Here is a 16992-nt window from a genome sequence, read left to right on the forward strand (position 1 = left end):
GCGCCCGGCAGATAAGAACATGGCGGTGAATGCCTCCAAGAAAATGTCCTCTTCATCCAAGATGGTGTATAAGCTTTAGAAGAGTGAGGTCTACCAAGGACATGGGGAACAGGACCAGGGCGACACTTGGGTATGGTTTTGCTTCTTTTATGTCCTGCAAAATCATCAACAGAAGAAACAAGTGCTCTACGATAATCTTGTGGCTTGGTTAACTGCAAAACAGTTTTGTATTTTTGAAGGTCTTATTGATGATAGGAGGGGGTTTGGGTGAAGAAAATGCATACCTTTGCCATACCTGCAGACTCTGGAGTGTGGAGTGGTGACATTTCTGTTTGGGAACAACCTTATGGATTGGAGCATAGAGGATGTCCTGCGAGACCTGAGTTCTGGTTAAGGTTCGGATCAGTCGTGGAGGGGTGTCGACCGACACAGAGGAGGTTTTGATCGACACTGAGCCGGTTGCTCTTGTTGCAAAAACTTTCTCAACAGAAAAAATTTTGTCTATCAATAGTAGGAGCTCTCCTCAGCTTATTCATCTCAAATCTCATACTCAAATCTTCTACATTCAGTGTTATGTGTCCCTTCTTCACATCTATGATGGCACCAGCTGTAGCCAAAAAAGATCTTCCTAAGATGAAAAGATCCTTAGGCTCTTTATCATAATTCAGCACCTTTAAGTCTGTGGGAATCATGAAGTTTCCAATCTTGATTGGAAGATCCTCTGAAACGCCTTCAGGAATTCTTCTAGATCTATCAGCTAAGATAAGAGAAATCTGAGTTGGCTTGAATTCTATCATCCCAAGTTTCACAGCAACAGAATATTGCATCAAGTTAATACTTGAGCCTAGATCACAAAGTGAGTGAGCAAACCGTTTTGCAGAGATCTGATAATTTCTCTGCAGTCCTGCACTGAACCATTGCACTTACTTCCTTAGAGACAACCACCTCCTACTTTATCTCATTCTTCCTCTGTGGAGGCTGGTTCAAAAGAACTGCACTGACATCCTTGGTAAGCAGTGCTCCTTCTTGAGGGCTCAATCCATTTGATACCATTCTCTTCACATACCGCTTAAGTGGTGGTGAAAGCTTTACTGCATCAATCAAAGGCATCTCAATCATCACCTTTTCCATCATTGCCTTTCATCTAGCTTCCTCCATCTATTGCTTAGATCTTATTGGCTTAGGAAAAGGGACTTTAGGCTTATACACCCTCTCAACAGCTGCTGGAACCGGAGATTTTGTAATTTCAGGTTCTGTCTGAGATGAGTGTCGATCGACACCATCATCTAGTGTTGACATCTCCGGCTCGGATTTGGCCGATTGCTCTCCCAGTTTTGTAGAAGCAATTTCACCATCATCTTCACCTCTCACTGATATGATATTACAAGAATGTTTGGGATTTGACTCAGTTCTTCCAGGAAGAAAACCCTCTTGTCATTTGACAGACCCAGCAGTCTGTGCAACTTGACTCTCCAGATTCTTAACATGAACACTCAGTGCATCAATCCTTCCAGTAAGCTCATTGTAGACATTGTCGACTTTTCCATTGAATGTCACTGTCATATTCTCCTGTCCCTGAAGAATCTGATCCAGCATGGCTTCCATTCTACTCTCAGAAGGAGTCTGTGGAGGCGGAGACTGATAGGATGAGTTCCCATAAGTTCTTGTATAACCATTGTTTTGTTGCTGCTTTTGGTAATCCGGTTTGGGAGTATAGCGTGAAGAGTTCCCACTGTAAGGTTTGTTGCTTTGCTGATTACCGAATCTCTAACCCTGATTTTCATAGACAATGTTGGCATCTGCTTCTTCATTCCTTGTCTCAGGTTGTGGCTCAAATGTCTCAACTTCAGCAGCAAAATGAACTGACTTTTTACCTAAAAGAAGATTGTGAACTGAATCAAGATTACCATTGACAGAAGCTAGCTGGTTTGCATCAAATCCTCCATGCAATCTCTTCCTCTCAGCATCTGCTCTCTTAGTGCTATTGCTGGAGGCCAGATTCTCAATCAAATCCTCAGATTCATCTGGATATCTTGTCTTGAATTTGCCATGGCTTGCAATATCCAAAGCTAACTGATACTCCCAATCGCACCCTCTGAAGAAAATTCTCAGCAATTGAACTCTTGAGAAACCATGGTGTGGACAGTACCTCTGATAAGTCTTGAATCTCACCCAAGCTGCCATGAAAGCTTCATCTGGTCTTTGCTTGAAGGAGGACAGCTTGACTCTCAGCTCATCTGACATTGCATCATCATAAAAATAATTTAGGAAAGCCACCTTGATGTTCTGCCAATTTGTCAATGAATCGGGTGGCAACTGCTTCAACCATTGAGATGCCTCTCCTGCAAGTGAGTATGGAAAGAGCTTGCAGTAGATGTAGTCTTCAGTCACTCCATTGGCCTTAATACTGGTCACCAGATCTTCAAAATGCTCAATATGATCCAGAAGCTTCTCATTTGGCAGGTTTGAGAAAGGCTCTGCCCAACTAGCTGGAAGTAGGCGGGCTTCAGCTCAAAGTCATTCCGCTGGAATGGAGGTGGAACAATAGCATCGCGGTTCTCATACATCAATTCAGCTCTGTTGAAGTCCGCAATGGTCCAGATCAAGTCCCGGTTTTGATCATGTCTTCGAACTGGGTTGTTGTCGGGGTTGGCAGCTCCACATACGTCTGCTGGAGGAAGGTGTCGATCTACACCAAGTTGGCGTCGATCGACACCATCGGCTTGTTCTTCGTCAACGACAATCTCAGCAATCACATTCCCCTCAGCATCAAACTTTTGGCCCTTCTCATTGTGCAAGTGGCCCTCTTGATCTCTCAACACACCAGCTTTATCAACTCTTAGAATGACCAGATTGACAATCTACGCTGATTTAGCTGCTTTTCGGTTCTCACTCTCAAGTTTTCCTAGCTCTTCGTTCGAAAGCTTCACAGTAGGACCAGTCTTGTTGCTCCTTGTGTGAGGTCTAGGAGGCATGCACCTGAAACACCAAAGAGAAGAAAAACAAAACGTGTAAGTAGAAAATAAAAAGAAAAATTTAGACGAAATTAAAAACTCAAATCTAATGGTAGATCAAAGAGTCCTCGGCAACGGCGCCCAAATTTGATATGCTCAAATTAAACCATAGAGCTACTCTCTCAAATTAAGAAATCATTGTATTACTTAGGGGTCGATTTCCACAAGGACTCAAGTCTACACAATAAATTATAGAGTTTTGTTATTATGCTAAACAAGATGGTTTAAATTAAAAAAGGCAATGTAAAATATTAATAAACTGTTGTAAATTCAAGGGATTAAAAAGTTAGGTCTAGGGAATTTCTCAGGTAATTATGAAATATTAAATCAATAAATAAATAGGATTCAAGCAATTAAGATCAGATCTAGAACTCTATACTCTTCTGTAAAATAAATCAGTTCTCACTGCAAATATTATCTAAATTTAAAACCAGAAAATCAAAATCTCTTTGTAAAATTCTAGGTTAAAAATCAGCTTTGAAAACAGGTTTAGATTGTTCACAAATTTACTAAATCAAAACTCTTAGCAAGAAGTAATTTTGCTCATCAGAAGGTTTTATCAGGTTCTCATATCAATTTATTTTCCTAAGGTATTAATTCTAGATGGCCAATCAAGGATTAATATGCAGAACAACCTATGATGAAGATCTAGAAAGATAATGAATCCTAAATAAACAAATCTAATAAACCATAAAAAAAAACCCTATGAAAACCCCTGAACCTAACAAGCAAACTACTTAGACATATTCCATGAAACACAAATCATCATTCTGAATAATAAGCAATTGAAATTAAAAGAGTAAAGAGGGGGTTTATGAATTCTTCTCTACAAAGCAGTTTGGATCTCTCTCTCCCAAAAACTCTCAAAATCTCATAGGATTGCAGAAAATAAAACTTGCTAGAAAATCACTTAAGTGTTTCTTAAACCTAAAAGCAATATATATATGTCTAAAAACACGTCAGAGACTTGTCTTGCAATTATGGAAAACTTTGGTAAATTTGTGAAACTTCCAAAACTGGCTTCTCTCGTAGACAAACAGGGGTGTCGACCGATACCAAGGGTGGTGTCGATCGACACCATCACTCTGAATCAAATCCAACTTCTCTTCCTTGATGAATTGCTCCAAAATCTCTCTAATTGCTCCATTTTGCTCCTTTCATGCCAAAATCCTATAAAACCTGTAAAGACTCGTAAAAAACCTAAAAACACATAAAAAAAAAACTCGAAAAGACTCCTTATATCATGGTTAAAAACCACAAAAACCATAATATATCATTGATTAATTAAGAAATTGCCAGCGATGATGATCAAATCATAACTTTCGTTCATCCGAGATTTTAAATCATGCGGAGAAATTATGGAGACCTGAGCTGAGCTTTGAGGCAATTTATTATTAATTATCTTTGTTTTCGTTGTTTTTTTTTTTAATTTCTCATAAGTTGCTGATTAATTTCTTGGAATTGACGCATTTTGCATAAGTTTTGTGTGGTCCAACACCTCACCAAAATAGAACTTAACCAGATAATCAAACCGGAGATGGTTTTAAACACTTATTGAAACAAGAAAATATTGCGATAGATAAAAAGATAGAGATGGATGGACTGTGATTTAGTCTTATCACTGCAGAGAGTGACACCATCACCAAAGGAGACTTGATGAGAGAGCTTGTTATAGGAAAATGAAGAGTAGTGAATAGTAGCTGACATGAAGGGATGGTGAAAGATGATTGGCTAAGAGGTCAATGATGTGTTGGCAGAAGCTTAGTGATTGGGAGGGTTTGTTAGAAAAGAGGATGAAATCGAGAGATATATAGAGAAAAAAGAGTTCATTAATTGTGAAGTTTATGCAAAAACAGAATCTGAGATTTTTAGTTTGTTTTATTTTTGTAACATTCATGTTTGGGGAATAAAGTTCGGATGTGTTGAGTAAACCAACAGAGTGGATTTTTAATTAATTTTTGGTTTAATTAAATTATGGTTTAATCAAATTAAACCAAAAACATTTAATCTCCCTCAAAGTCACGCTTCCTTTCTCTTCTTTTGTGCTTTTGTCGACATTGTCGTCAGAGGGAGGGAGAGATTAAGAGATAATTCTAGGTTATTTTGTGTAAATGAGAAGGCACAGGAGATCAACCTTTTCCTTAGAATAAGAGAGAAACAGAACTGTCATAGTTTGGTAGAAGGAGGATCCGACGGGTAAAATCCTTTCCAAAGGTACTGATTTTTGGTAGAGTTGTAGCTAGGAGATTTTCGTACACTCTCCTTTTTACAGAAATTAATTTCTGTTAATATTCTAGGAGATATTGGCAGTTTAGTGGGTCGTTTCGTCTCAGTCGCGGTGTTTCGGGATCGATTACGGTTTTACCTGAGATCTGATCGTTCTGAAATTTTGTGGGAAGCTTCAGGACATGTAGACCTTGCTTCTCACCGGAGCAATTAGAAAGCTAACAGTTTGTTTTGATTTCGTAGTTTCACTTGTTAGGTTGTCTTTTTCTGTTTTCTTTCTAGCAGTTTGTTTTCATTGTTTGTTTGTCGTTGTGATTGGTTGTAGGAGCGAGTTTGGTTGTTCTTGGATATTGGAGAGCCTCTCATTTGGTTGTGGTTATTTTCATGAATTACTTCTTAAGGTGAGTGCATGACCATGGCTGATCTAAGCCTGTGATTCCTTGTTCTTGCTTGTTTGTTGTTGTTTTGTGTGTTTTTCTTGTTGGGATTGGATGCTACAGGTTCCTACGGACGTTTATTGCTTGGGTTTTGAGTATTGGACAATTTGGTGGAGTTTGAGAGCGAGATTCAACTCTCGGCTTCGTGCGGATCATAATTGTAGAGATAGTGTCGATCAACACCAGTTGGTGTCGGTCGAAACCAGTAAAGCGGCATCGATCGACACTGTAGGGTAGTGTCGATCGACACCAAGAGCTAGTGTCGGTCGACACCTCCCTTCCAGCGAGATGATGTTTGCTTTTCCTTATTTGTATGCTTTGTTTGTTGGTTGTTTGGAACATTGGTATCACAGTTGCTTGTGTGTATAGCCCAGTAGATGGGAGGATTGCCTCACTGAGTGTTTATCAAATACTCATGCATCTCAATGTATGTTTGTGGTGCAGGTAAAGGCAAAGTGTGATCGTGGAATAAAGAAATGAAGAGGAGGATGTTCTAGGGACTCCATTGATTGTTGTCTAGCACTGCTAGGTTGCTAGAGTTGGGTCATTAGAACGTTGTTAGGATTTGTTGGACATGGGATGTGTCCATTATGCCACTCGGCCCAACAAGACTCATTAATTGTGATTTCGGCCCGACAAAATTGGGAGCAGGTCATTAACATTCCGCAGAGGGTAATCTCGGCATTTCGCGTTGAGAACCCTAGGGAACCTTAGTTCTACAATCGCCTATAAATAGCATCATATATTTATTGAGATGATGAGCTGGACCCCTGGACAAGATCTAGAGAGCAATACTTTGCATCGAAAACTGTTATTCTCTTCTGTAAAATTCTTTTCAGCTTCCGAGCTCGTCACTATTAGCTGGTTAGTTCTCCTATGGACTGACGAGCTCAATCTTGACTCGTGCTAAGTGACGACCTCAGGTTTTTATCGTTAATAAAAGAACCAGCTTCACTCTTTCCCTAAAACNTTTACTTAGTGTTGTGCAAATTCCCGGTACAAACAGGATTGCTAGTTCTACGTTTCCTGTTGTTTGGTTATTGGAATTGTTACACTTTGAATATTGGTTAATTAATTATTGGATATTTATTGGATTATTGTTATGGTTTATGTTATCCGCTGTTGTGTGTTGTGGATAGGTGGCTAGTGAGTATGGGACCACTAGCTGTAGAGTATTTATTATTATTATTATTATTATTATTATTATTATTATTATTATTATTATTATTATTATTATTATTATTATTATTATTATTATTATTATTATTATTATTATTATTATTATTATTATTATTATTATTATTATTATTATTATTATTATTATTTATTTTAAAAAAATGGTTCAGGTCGTTTCAGTTTGGTACCATAGCCCTTACGGTTCTAGGTTTGGGTTCACTAGGTTTCTGTTGTTGATGTTGGGATTGCATGCTTTGATTGATTATGTGAGTTAGTCAATTTTGTGTGGCATGGAGTCTTAGAACATCCTCTTCGAGCCTATAGTATGATTCCATGGTGAATTTATGTTTTTGTGGTTTTGTGTTATGTTAAGATTGCTTGTTAGCCTCTGTTCTTGGAAATGCAGTGGTTAAAGGTGTTTGAGTTGTTGGTCGTTGACGTGGGCGATGTCGTGGTCATGGCTGGGCGGGTTTCCGAGGCCAGCAAGTGTGAGGTTAGAGTTCCACGAGGAGGTACGTCGTAGGATCGTAAGCGTATCAGGAGGGACCAGAGGGGATTAGCCGGTGAGCGTGCCAGGGTGTTGGGAACCCAAGTGTGGGGTTGCAGCAGGTGGAGCCCAGGGTCGAGATAATCGCTTGGCAGATCTGTTGGTGTGCTGTGGGAGCGGTTACCTAGAGCGGTACCAATGCAGATTCCAGTTGTACTGCATGTTGCGGGGTGCAGCTGAGGGCTGCAGATGTTGAGGACTATCCATATTTTGTAAGGAGGATGGAGCACTTGTAGATGACCGATACGAGATTCTTATCGAGAGGTATCGAGCCTAGAGGGGCAGGTAGGTGATCATATGTAGTTGGATGAGATACTTCTCTATTTGGTGGGTAATCCATGTTGATATGAGAATTTGAGGGGGCAGGTGTAACATTGCAATGTTATACTCGGACCACTGGAGGTACTTTGGTCGAGAGATGTTTAAAGTTGTTAAGGATTGTTGCTCCTGAGGGGATGGTGATTCTCTTGAATACCGATAGCTCGAGGGGCTGAGGGCTCCGAGAGTGGCAGAGGGGATGATGTTCTCCTGAGGGGATGAGTAGTTCCCCTCATACCAATATCTTGAGGATTGTGGTCCAAGAGTGAGATCGGTATGGCTCGAAGGTTGCGACCTAAGGGTGGAGGTTTTCGGAGCAAGCAATACCTAGGACGTGAGTATAAACAAACCGATTGAATGTAGACCTCGAGAGATTGATGGTGGTTTAATATCGGGTTTTGGATGTGTTGACCAATTGGTCAGGGTTTTGTGATCGGAGCGGTTGTGAATGTGTGGCTGTTGCGCCAGGATTGTGAGGCCGGTGGTGTTGGACTCCCGGGAAGGGGAGTTGCAGCAGGTTTGAGCCGGGAAAGGCATGTTTTCCAGGTACATAAGTTCACAAGAAGCCTTCATGGCAGGATAATCTAATCGTTGCGACGATGTTGAATTAAGTTCATTGGAGATGGACAAGGTTGCTAGATTCAAGGTTTTGGTAGCTGAGGGAAACAGGACAAGTGGTTTGAGTTGGCGGCTTGCAAAGCATTTGAGATGGTGAATCAGTATATGCGAACGTATGGTACTTTTTTGTTTTATTACGCTCGTATTGATGATTTGATGTGGAGAATTTCTAAGTGGAACGTTAATTTTGTAATAAGCTATCTTGTGGAAGTTTCCCTAAGAGATAAGTTACTAGAGGTTCTTGGGTGGACAAGAGGTGTTGATATCCGGGTGAGGTATTCCAGTGAGGGGATATGTGGTTGGTAGGGCATTGTGTTGTTCTACGCAAGCCATGGGAAGGAAACGTGGTTAGGGATATGACTCAAACATGTTCAGAATTGTTTGCTCACGACTCTTGGAAGAGTTCGGTTCTCCTAGTACTGATATATTCTAAGACTTTGTGGCTTGAGAGTATAGTTGGTATATCGACTTCGGATGACGATCTGGGGGCGCGCTGCAGGGTGGCAACCCGAGAGACGAGTATTGGACTTCCTTACATTACAGCATGCGGGCTTAGGCCCGATGAGGAGCCAATATTATGGCATGCAGGTTTCAGCGTGATGAGGAGCGAATATTATAGCATGCAGGCTTCGACCTGATGAGGAGCTAATATTATGGCATGCAGGCTTCGTCCTGATGAGGAGCCAATAAAAACTCAAGGTTTAGGCCTGTGAGTAAAGGAAAGTCCAAAAGTCGAGAGAATATTGTCTGGAACGTGAGTCTATCGCATATAGGGGACCTTCTGTAGATCGTTCAGAGGAGTGTGGGCCGTGGAAACGGTTGCACAGGAGTTCTTGGCTGATGGTTATTCGAGATTCGAGGACGAATCTATGTTGGTGGGGGAGAATTGTAACATCCATGTTTCAGGAATAAATTTGGGATGTGTTGAGTAAACCAACAGAGTAGATTTTTAATTGATTTTTGGTTTAATTAAATTCTGGTTTAATCAAATTAAACCAAAACCCTTAATCTCCCTCAAAGTCACGCCTCCTCTCTCTTCTTTTGTGCTTTTGTCAACATTTTCATTAGAGGGAGGGAGAGATTGAGAGATAACTCTTGGTTATTTGGTGTAAAGGAGAAGGCAAAGGAGATCAACCATTTCCTTTATAGTAAGAGAGAAACAGAACTGTCAGGGTTTGGTAGAAGGAGGATCTGACGGGTAAAATCCTTTCGAAAGGTACTGAATTTTGGTAGAGTTGTAGCTAGGAGATTTTCGTACACTCTCCTTTTTACAGAAATTAGTTTGGGTTAATATTCTATGAGATATTGGCAGTTTAGTGGGTCGTTTCGTCTCAGTCACGGATTGAGACCAGCGGGTGTTTCGGGATCGATTACGGTTTCACCTGAGATCTGATCGTTCTGAAATTTTGTGGGAAGCTTCAGTACGTGTAGACCTTGCTTCTCACCGGAGCAATTAGAAAGCTAATGGTTCGTTTTGATTTCGTGGTTTCACTTGTTAGGTTGTCTTTTTCTGTTTTCTTCTAGCAGTTTGTTTTCATTGTTTGTTTGTCGTTGTGATTGGCTGTAGGAGCGAGTTTGGTTGTTCTTGGATATTGGAGAGCCTCTCATTTGGTTGTGGTTATTTTCATGAATCACTTCTTAAGGTGAGTGCATGACCATGGCTGATCTAAGCCTATGATTCCTTGTTCTTACTTGTTTGTTGTTGTTTTGTGTGTTTTTCTTGTTGGGATTGGATGCTACAGGTTCCTACGGACGTTTATAGCTTGGGTTTTAAGTATTGGGCGATTTGGTGGATTTTGGGAGCGAGATTCGACTCTCGGCTTCGTGAGGATCATAGTTGCAGAGATAGTGTCGATCGACACCAGTGAAGCGGCATCATTCGACACTGTGGGGTAGTGTCGATCGACACCAAGAGCTAGTGTCAATCGACACCTCCGTTCCAGCGAGATGATGTTTGCTTTTCCTGGTTTGTATGCTTTGTTTGTTGGTTGTTTGGAACATTGGTAACACAGTTGCTTGTGTGTATAGCCCAGTGGATGGGAGGATTGCCTCACTGAGTGTTTATCAAATACTAATGCATCTTAATTTGTGTTTGTGGTGCAGGTAGAGGCAAAGTGTGATCGTGGAATAAGGCAATGAAGAAGAGGATACTCTAGGGACTCGATTGATTGTTGTCTGGCACTGTTAGATTGCTAGAGTTGGGTCATTAGATCGTTGTTAGGATTGCTGGTTCTATGTTTCCTGTTGTTTGGTTATTGGAATTGTTACACTTTGAATATTGGTTAATTAATTATTGGATATTTATTGGGTTATTGTTATGGTTTATGTTATCCGCTGTTGTGTGTTGTGGATAGGTGGCTAGTGGATATGAGACCACTAGCTGTCGAGTATTTATTATTATTATTATTATTATTATTATTATTATTATTATTATTATTATTATTATTATTATTATTTATTATTATTATTTTAAAAAAAAATGTGTTAGGTCGTTTCAATCTTCTTCTTCGTTTCTTCTTCGTGTGAGACTATGGTGTTGTACTCATCTTGATTGAGATCTCTCCGTAAGATCTTCGTCATTTGAGATATCGGCTTGCGTTTTATGAACGTTAGCTCGATTGGTTACGGTTACGATTAGAACTGAAGTATTGGTGGTTTATTCTTTATCAGAGCTCAATGCGAGGATCAGCAGCAAGCCGTTTGTTGAAGTCTATTAGGGTTTCTCTGTTCTCCCTCATGCGCTCTTGGACGCTTTCCTCTTCCTCAGCGACGAACCCAAACCACAATGTGTTATCAAACGTTATAATTATAACAACCTTCACCATCTTCATCAGTCTCTCGTGCATGTTGCTGTAGTTTTGTTTATCAGCATCAACATATGCGAAATCAAACTCCGGTTTGTGGATTCTCCTGATGGTTCCATCATCATACGTATACGTACATACATATATAAACGAAAACAAATAATCAGGGAAGTGCGTACGTAAGAATATTCTAGAAACATGATTCATGATGTAAAGGATCATGTACGCTTAACATCTTCTCTAAGGCCTGAACACCATCATATTGGATGAAAGTGACCTTGTGATCAACACCTGAGTTCTTGATGAACTCTAGAGACATATTGTAAGCATCTTTATCAATATCTATTCCAGTAACCTGTATAGCATATCTAAAGAGTTGATAGATGTTAGCCCTTATTATTATTTTCGCTTATTTGATTTCGAGGAAAATAATTAAGGAAGGTTGTAATACATGCCTATGGATGTTGTTGTGATGGGTAAAAAAAAATCCAGCCCGACCCAAACCCGAAAAATATCCGCCCAACAAAATCCCAAATTCAAAAAACCCGAATGGATTTTAAGTCTTGTGGGTAAACCCAAAAAAAACCTGACATATATCAGAACTATCTGTGGTTACCCGAATGTTTTTGTTTGATATTATGTATTTTTCATACCAAAAACAAATATGATTTCTTTTTTTTTTTGGCTAAAAAGGCCTCACTTGGAACAAAGATAGAGTTCTTTAGGGAAGTTATTGCTAGCGCATCGGCTTCCCTGTTTTCTTCCCGAGAAACATAGCGAAAATCACAAAAAAGAAAAGAAGAGGATAGGATTAGGATATCTTGTAAAATCCCGTGGAGCTCCTTCTGTGGAGTCACCAATTTTATGGCTTCGATAAGTTGAATTGAATCAGAAGCTAGAGAGATTTTTGTGAAACCAAGCCTTGAGGCATGTTGGAGCGCATAAAGAGCAGTCAAACCTTCAGCCATTAAAGGCGATCTAACATGATCTGCTTTGCCTGAATCTTCAAGGTGGTAGTTCGATCTGCAATTGGAGAAAACCCATCCCAGTCCAGCCAGTTTCGATGTCCCATCCCACGTCGGTTCTGACTTGCACAATACTACTTCAGGTCGAAGAGGTTTGAGCACTTGCTTAATTCTAACTGGTTGTAAATCGACAGAGCTAATCTGTGCCGCTTGTCATTCCCGAGCTAAGGTAATTGCCTGATTAATTATTTCACATGGTGTCGCGTGTTTTTTGTTGAAAACTTGACTGTTTCGTCTGTCCAGATCTTCCACAAAATCCAGGGATGAAGAGGTCCAGCTACAATTCCAACCGGTGGTAGACGGATGTTGTGGTGGAGACTTTCAAGATTTGCTCTGGTGGTAGTGAAATGATCTGGATCCATCAGGTCTTTGAAGGGCATTAGATTCCATACCTGTCTCGCAAAGTTGCAAGTGAAGAACAGGTGGTTAGTGGTTTCAAAATCTCCACAAAAAGGGCAGCGAGCTTCCTCATTGATGTTCATGTTTTTAAGTTCTTCTCCCACTGGTAATGCCCCTTACATCATTTTCCACATAAAGAATTGTATCTTTGGTGAGACCAGAGATTTCCATATAAGGGAGTTCCAATTGAAGTCTTTGTTTATGTCTTGGTGCAGGGAGGAGTCTTGGTTCCTTGTTACGCTTTTATAATAGCCCAATTTGGCAGAGTAAAGTCCGGAGTTTGTGGGGAGCCAAGCGAATTCATCATTTCCACCAAGCTTGCTAAGCTTTATCTTCAAGATCTGATCCAGGTAATCTGGAAGGGTTTGCAAGATTTTCTCTTTATCCCAGTCCAGAGTGACAAGCGAGATAAGGTGAGAGACAGTGAGTTACCAAGTCATTTCTGTAATTGGCCATGTTAGTGTGAGCGGAGAGGTAAGAAAGATCCATGGATCTTTCCAGAGATGGGTATTAGTCCCATTTCCAATTACCCTTCCCAATTGAGTCTTGATCAGGTCCTTTCCGATGCATATTCCTCCCCAACTGTGTGATGTGGTTGCAGGGGCCACACTATCAAGGAAGGAGGTTGTATGGCAGTATTTTTCCAAGAGGACCTTTGCTAGTAGACAATTTGGATTTACTAGGATTCTCCATCTGATATTTCCGAGAAGAGCATCATTGAAGTGTTGTAAGTCTCTGAACCCCAAGCCTCCTTCTCCTTTAGAATGTGTTAGTTTTTGCCAGGAGACCCCACACATTTTCTTCTTTTCCATACCTGAGTCCCACCAAAATCTAGTAAGCACAAATTGGATTTTTTTATACAGAGAGGAGGGAAGCTTGAAGCAAGTCATGGAGTATGTTGGCATTGCAGCCAATACTGATTTCAGTGGTGTGGTCATTCCTGCTGTGGACAGAAACCTTGAAGACTAGTTGCAGGCTCTAATTCGATCCACTATTGCTTTGAAGAGGTCTTTCTTTTTCCTGCCAAAGAGTTCAGGAAGCCCCAGATATTTTCTCGAACCTCCTTCCTTTTGGATCCCTAATTTTTCTTTGATACTGTTTTTGATTTCAGGAGGAGTCTTTGCAGAGAATGGTGATGGCTGATTTTGAAGCATTTATCATTTGGTCAGTTGCTTCTTCATATTTTCTCAAGATCTCCGTCAGAGTGGAGCAGTTTTGTTGATCAGTCTTGCATAAAAACATTGTGTCATCAGCAAAGAGGAGGTGACTAAGTCTTGGGCCTTTCTTGCCAACTTTGATCCCAGTAAGAGATTGATCCAGTTGTGCTTTTTTGGAGAGACCCGTTAAGACTTCACTGCACAGAATAAACAGATATGGGAAGAGTGGGTAACCTTGCCGGATTCCTCTCTGAGGATAGATCAGACCCTGTGCAGAACCATTCAGAAGGTATGAGTAGCTCACTGTAGTTACACATTGTAGAATCCAGTTTATCCAAGTTTGATGGAAACCCAGTCTCTTTAGAACATCAGCTAGAAACTTCCATTCTTTTCTATCATATGCTTTACTCATGTCAGTTTTAACTGCCATATAACATCTCTTTTTCTGTAGAAGAGTGGAGGTAATGGAGTACCTCATGGGTGATGAGGACATTATCAAAGATTTCCCTTTGCGGCACAAAGGCTGATTGATTCTCTGACAATATGCAATGGAGAATACGTAGCAGTCTTTTAGTAAGGATCTTAGCTATTATCTTGTAATAGACACAGCATAAAGCGATTGGCCTATAATCTGACATTTTCTTTGGACTTTGAATCGTTGGTATCAGCCTAACATGTGTATTATAGATCCGTTGTGGTAGGACGCCTGTTGTGAAAAATTGTTGGATCTCTTGGGAATGTTGAGGACCCACTGTTTGTGAATTGGATTGGAGGAAGCTGGCTGAGAAGCGATCAGGTCCAGGAGCCTTATCAGGATGAATGGAGAAACAAGCTGCTTTTATCTCCTCTGGTGAAAGTAAGGCTATTAACTTCTCGTTTGTCTCATCTGAAATACATGGGGTGAGGTCTTCTTGAACTGTGAAACTGTTTGTGTGGCCTTTTGTCTTGAAGAGATTTTGGTAATAATCTGTGATGACTGTTAGGATTTGATTTTCTTCATAGAAAGCCTTTGCATCATCATCTTCAATAGCAGAGAACTTATTCACAGATTTTCTTCTTTTGGTGACTGCATGGAAATAGCCAGTATTTTTATCTCCCAGTATTAGCCATAGTTGTCTACTTTTTTGCTTCCAAAATTCTTCCTCCTCCTTGTAGGCCTTTTTTAGTTTGTCATTTATGAAAGCAATCATGATAGTAGTGGAAGAGGGGTCTGCCATAGCCAGCTCCAGTTCTGACTTCGCTTCGTCTATAAGTTTTTGGTTATTTTTATGGTTTATATTATATATTTTTGTGTTTTTTATTATATTAGATAAGGACCCGTCCGATGTATCAGTTTTAAAATTTGTAAATATTTTTTTTTTTATTAAAATGTGTTGTACATTATTTATCAAAAAAAATTGCATGACAATACAAGAGCTGTCGTGAGCAGTGAGTAACCCGTGAACACACCGAGCTCTAGTGTCTTCTTGGCATTCATTATCTTTATACCATGTTTTTGGCACCAAGGTTTGCTTTAGTGTCATGGCACCATGCTTCAGGAATTTTCAACGAGTACCTCCATCAGGCTCCTTCGCATATACAGACACAAAAACATTTTTCATTATCTAAAATCCTTGAATTAGTTGTTTTATTTTTTTTATCTGTCCTAGAATAGAAAAAAAGATTTGAAAAAAAAAAGCAATATTGGAGTGTTTTACCAGCCGACTTCCACGAAGCAATACTGGACTTTCACGAAAGTTTCAATAATTATAATCTTCTAACATTTTAAAAGTTTTAATAATTATAGTATTTAAAACTTTTAAACCACATAGTTTTAATATTGTTAAACCACATAGTTTTAATATTGTTAACATTTTAAACTTTTCAAAATATTATAATATAGTTGGAAGCATATTAATTTTATTTATAATGATTCTCTACTATAACACCCGCGAACCAAAACTACGCGTTTTGGGGAAAATGTCGATCGACACCATGGTGGTGTCGACCGACACCATGGTGCTGTCGACCGACACCACTTGATTTCTGGTTCAACCAGTTCGATTTAATTGTCGATTTTGGTCGGTTTGGTTTAGGGAAAACCATAGAACCGAGATATTTAAGTGAGAAAACGACCTAGGTCGTGTTCTATTTTGTCTTGGTCGCCGTTTTTGAGAGAATACAGAGAGAAAAGGAGAGCAAAAGTTTCTTAAGGTTTTGGAGAGAGTTTGTGAGATTTGAAGGCGTTTTTGGAGAGATCTTGCTGTGAGAGTGAATATCCGAGGCTAGGAACGTGGTGGGAAGGTTTTTGTGGTGGTAGCTTCGTCTTTTGGGCTTAGATCTCATTGTTGGCTAAGGTGAGGGCATGATCATGGCTTATCTAAGCTAAGATATCTGTTTCTGTGATATTGTGTGTTGTTTGGAAGTTTGTTTTGGTTGTTTGTGAGTTTTTCGTAGCTCCTAAGGCTTGCATTCGTTCATGGGATCGTATGGGACGAATAGGAGAAGTTTGGAGGCGAGATTCGGAAGTTCTGTTTGAAGGAAATCACTGCTTGACAGTGGTGTCGGTCAACACCAACGCGAGGACGGCTCGGGGACTTAGCGAGTGTCGGACGACACCATGTGGAGGTGTCGGTTGACACCGTTAGGGTTTCGGGAGTGTCGAGCAGGTGTCGGTCGACACCGAAGTGGTGTCAGTCGACACCAAATGTCTAGTGTCGGTCGTGAAATAAGAACTTTTTCAAGTATCTACTTATGAATGAATGAATGATGCAATCAAACAAACAAACATAAGTATGAATGATCATAATGTAATGCAAGGTGTTTCAATACCCTTATGATGTTGTAGCATAAAGGATGTCAATCCATAAAGAGTGTGATATGTAAGCAGTCAAGATGTGATCAATGCATTCAAGTTAAGCCAAATATCAAGTTGATTTGTTTCTAACAACCTAATGACAATAATGAAATGCAATGAACTAAGGCAACTTAAGACAATACTAATGCTGAATTAAACTGTAGAACAAGTGCAATAAACAAGACTAAGCAGAATTAACTAATAAGCAGAAGAAAACATGAACAGAACAATACATAAGCAAGAAAGTAAAATGGAGCTCGACCTAGCACTCGGTCGAGTGCATGGTCGAGTGGGAGGTCGAGTTGACAAGCGAATGAACAGAAACAGAGCAAATAATGAAAACAAAGCAAACAGCAAGCAATTAACAATACTTAAACAGAGAAATCAATAAATAAAGAAGGTCCTAAGGATGGATTCATGGGATGGACTCAAGCT

The 16992-nt window shown here is 40.0% G+C and overlaps 1 protein-coding gene across 1 annotated transcript; it reads right to left on the reverse strand.

Moving 5' to 3' along the window:
* On the reverse strand, nucleotides 2412-15282 carry LOC104708559 (putative caffeoyl-CoA O-methyltransferase At1g67980). The gene is made up of 7 exons (XM_010425155.1): nucleotides 15277-15282; nucleotides 15128-15201; nucleotides 13956-13971; nucleotides 11374-11495; nucleotides 11007-11246; nucleotides 4618-4674; nucleotides 2412-2838 (listed from the first exon to the last, which is right to left on the reverse strand). Exons 1-7 carry the CDS (start codon nucleotides 15280-15282, stop codon nucleotides 2412-2414), a joined length of 942 nt encoding a protein of 313 aa, XP_010423457.1.

This window comes from Camelina sativa, chromosome 1 (genome assembly GCF_000633955.1).
Source record: "Camelina sativa cultivar DH55 chromosome 1, Cs, whole genome shotgun sequence".
Taxonomy (NCBI): Eukaryota; Viridiplantae; Streptophyta; class Magnoliopsida; order Brassicales; family Brassicaceae; genus Camelina; species Camelina sativa.

Excerpts from the sequence above, each read along its gene's own strand:
- LOC104708559 (XM_010425155.1), bottom strand. Across the intron at positions 4,675-11,006 it reads GCTGATCCTCGCATTGAGCT|TCATCAAGTCTCCTTTGGTG; the intron begins CTGATAAAGAAT and ends TAACAAGCTCTC. Across the intron at positions 2,839-4,617 it reads AGTGATAAGACTAAATCACA|AGTTGATAAAGCTGGTGTGT; the intron begins GTCCATCCATCT and ends GGTCATTCTAAG.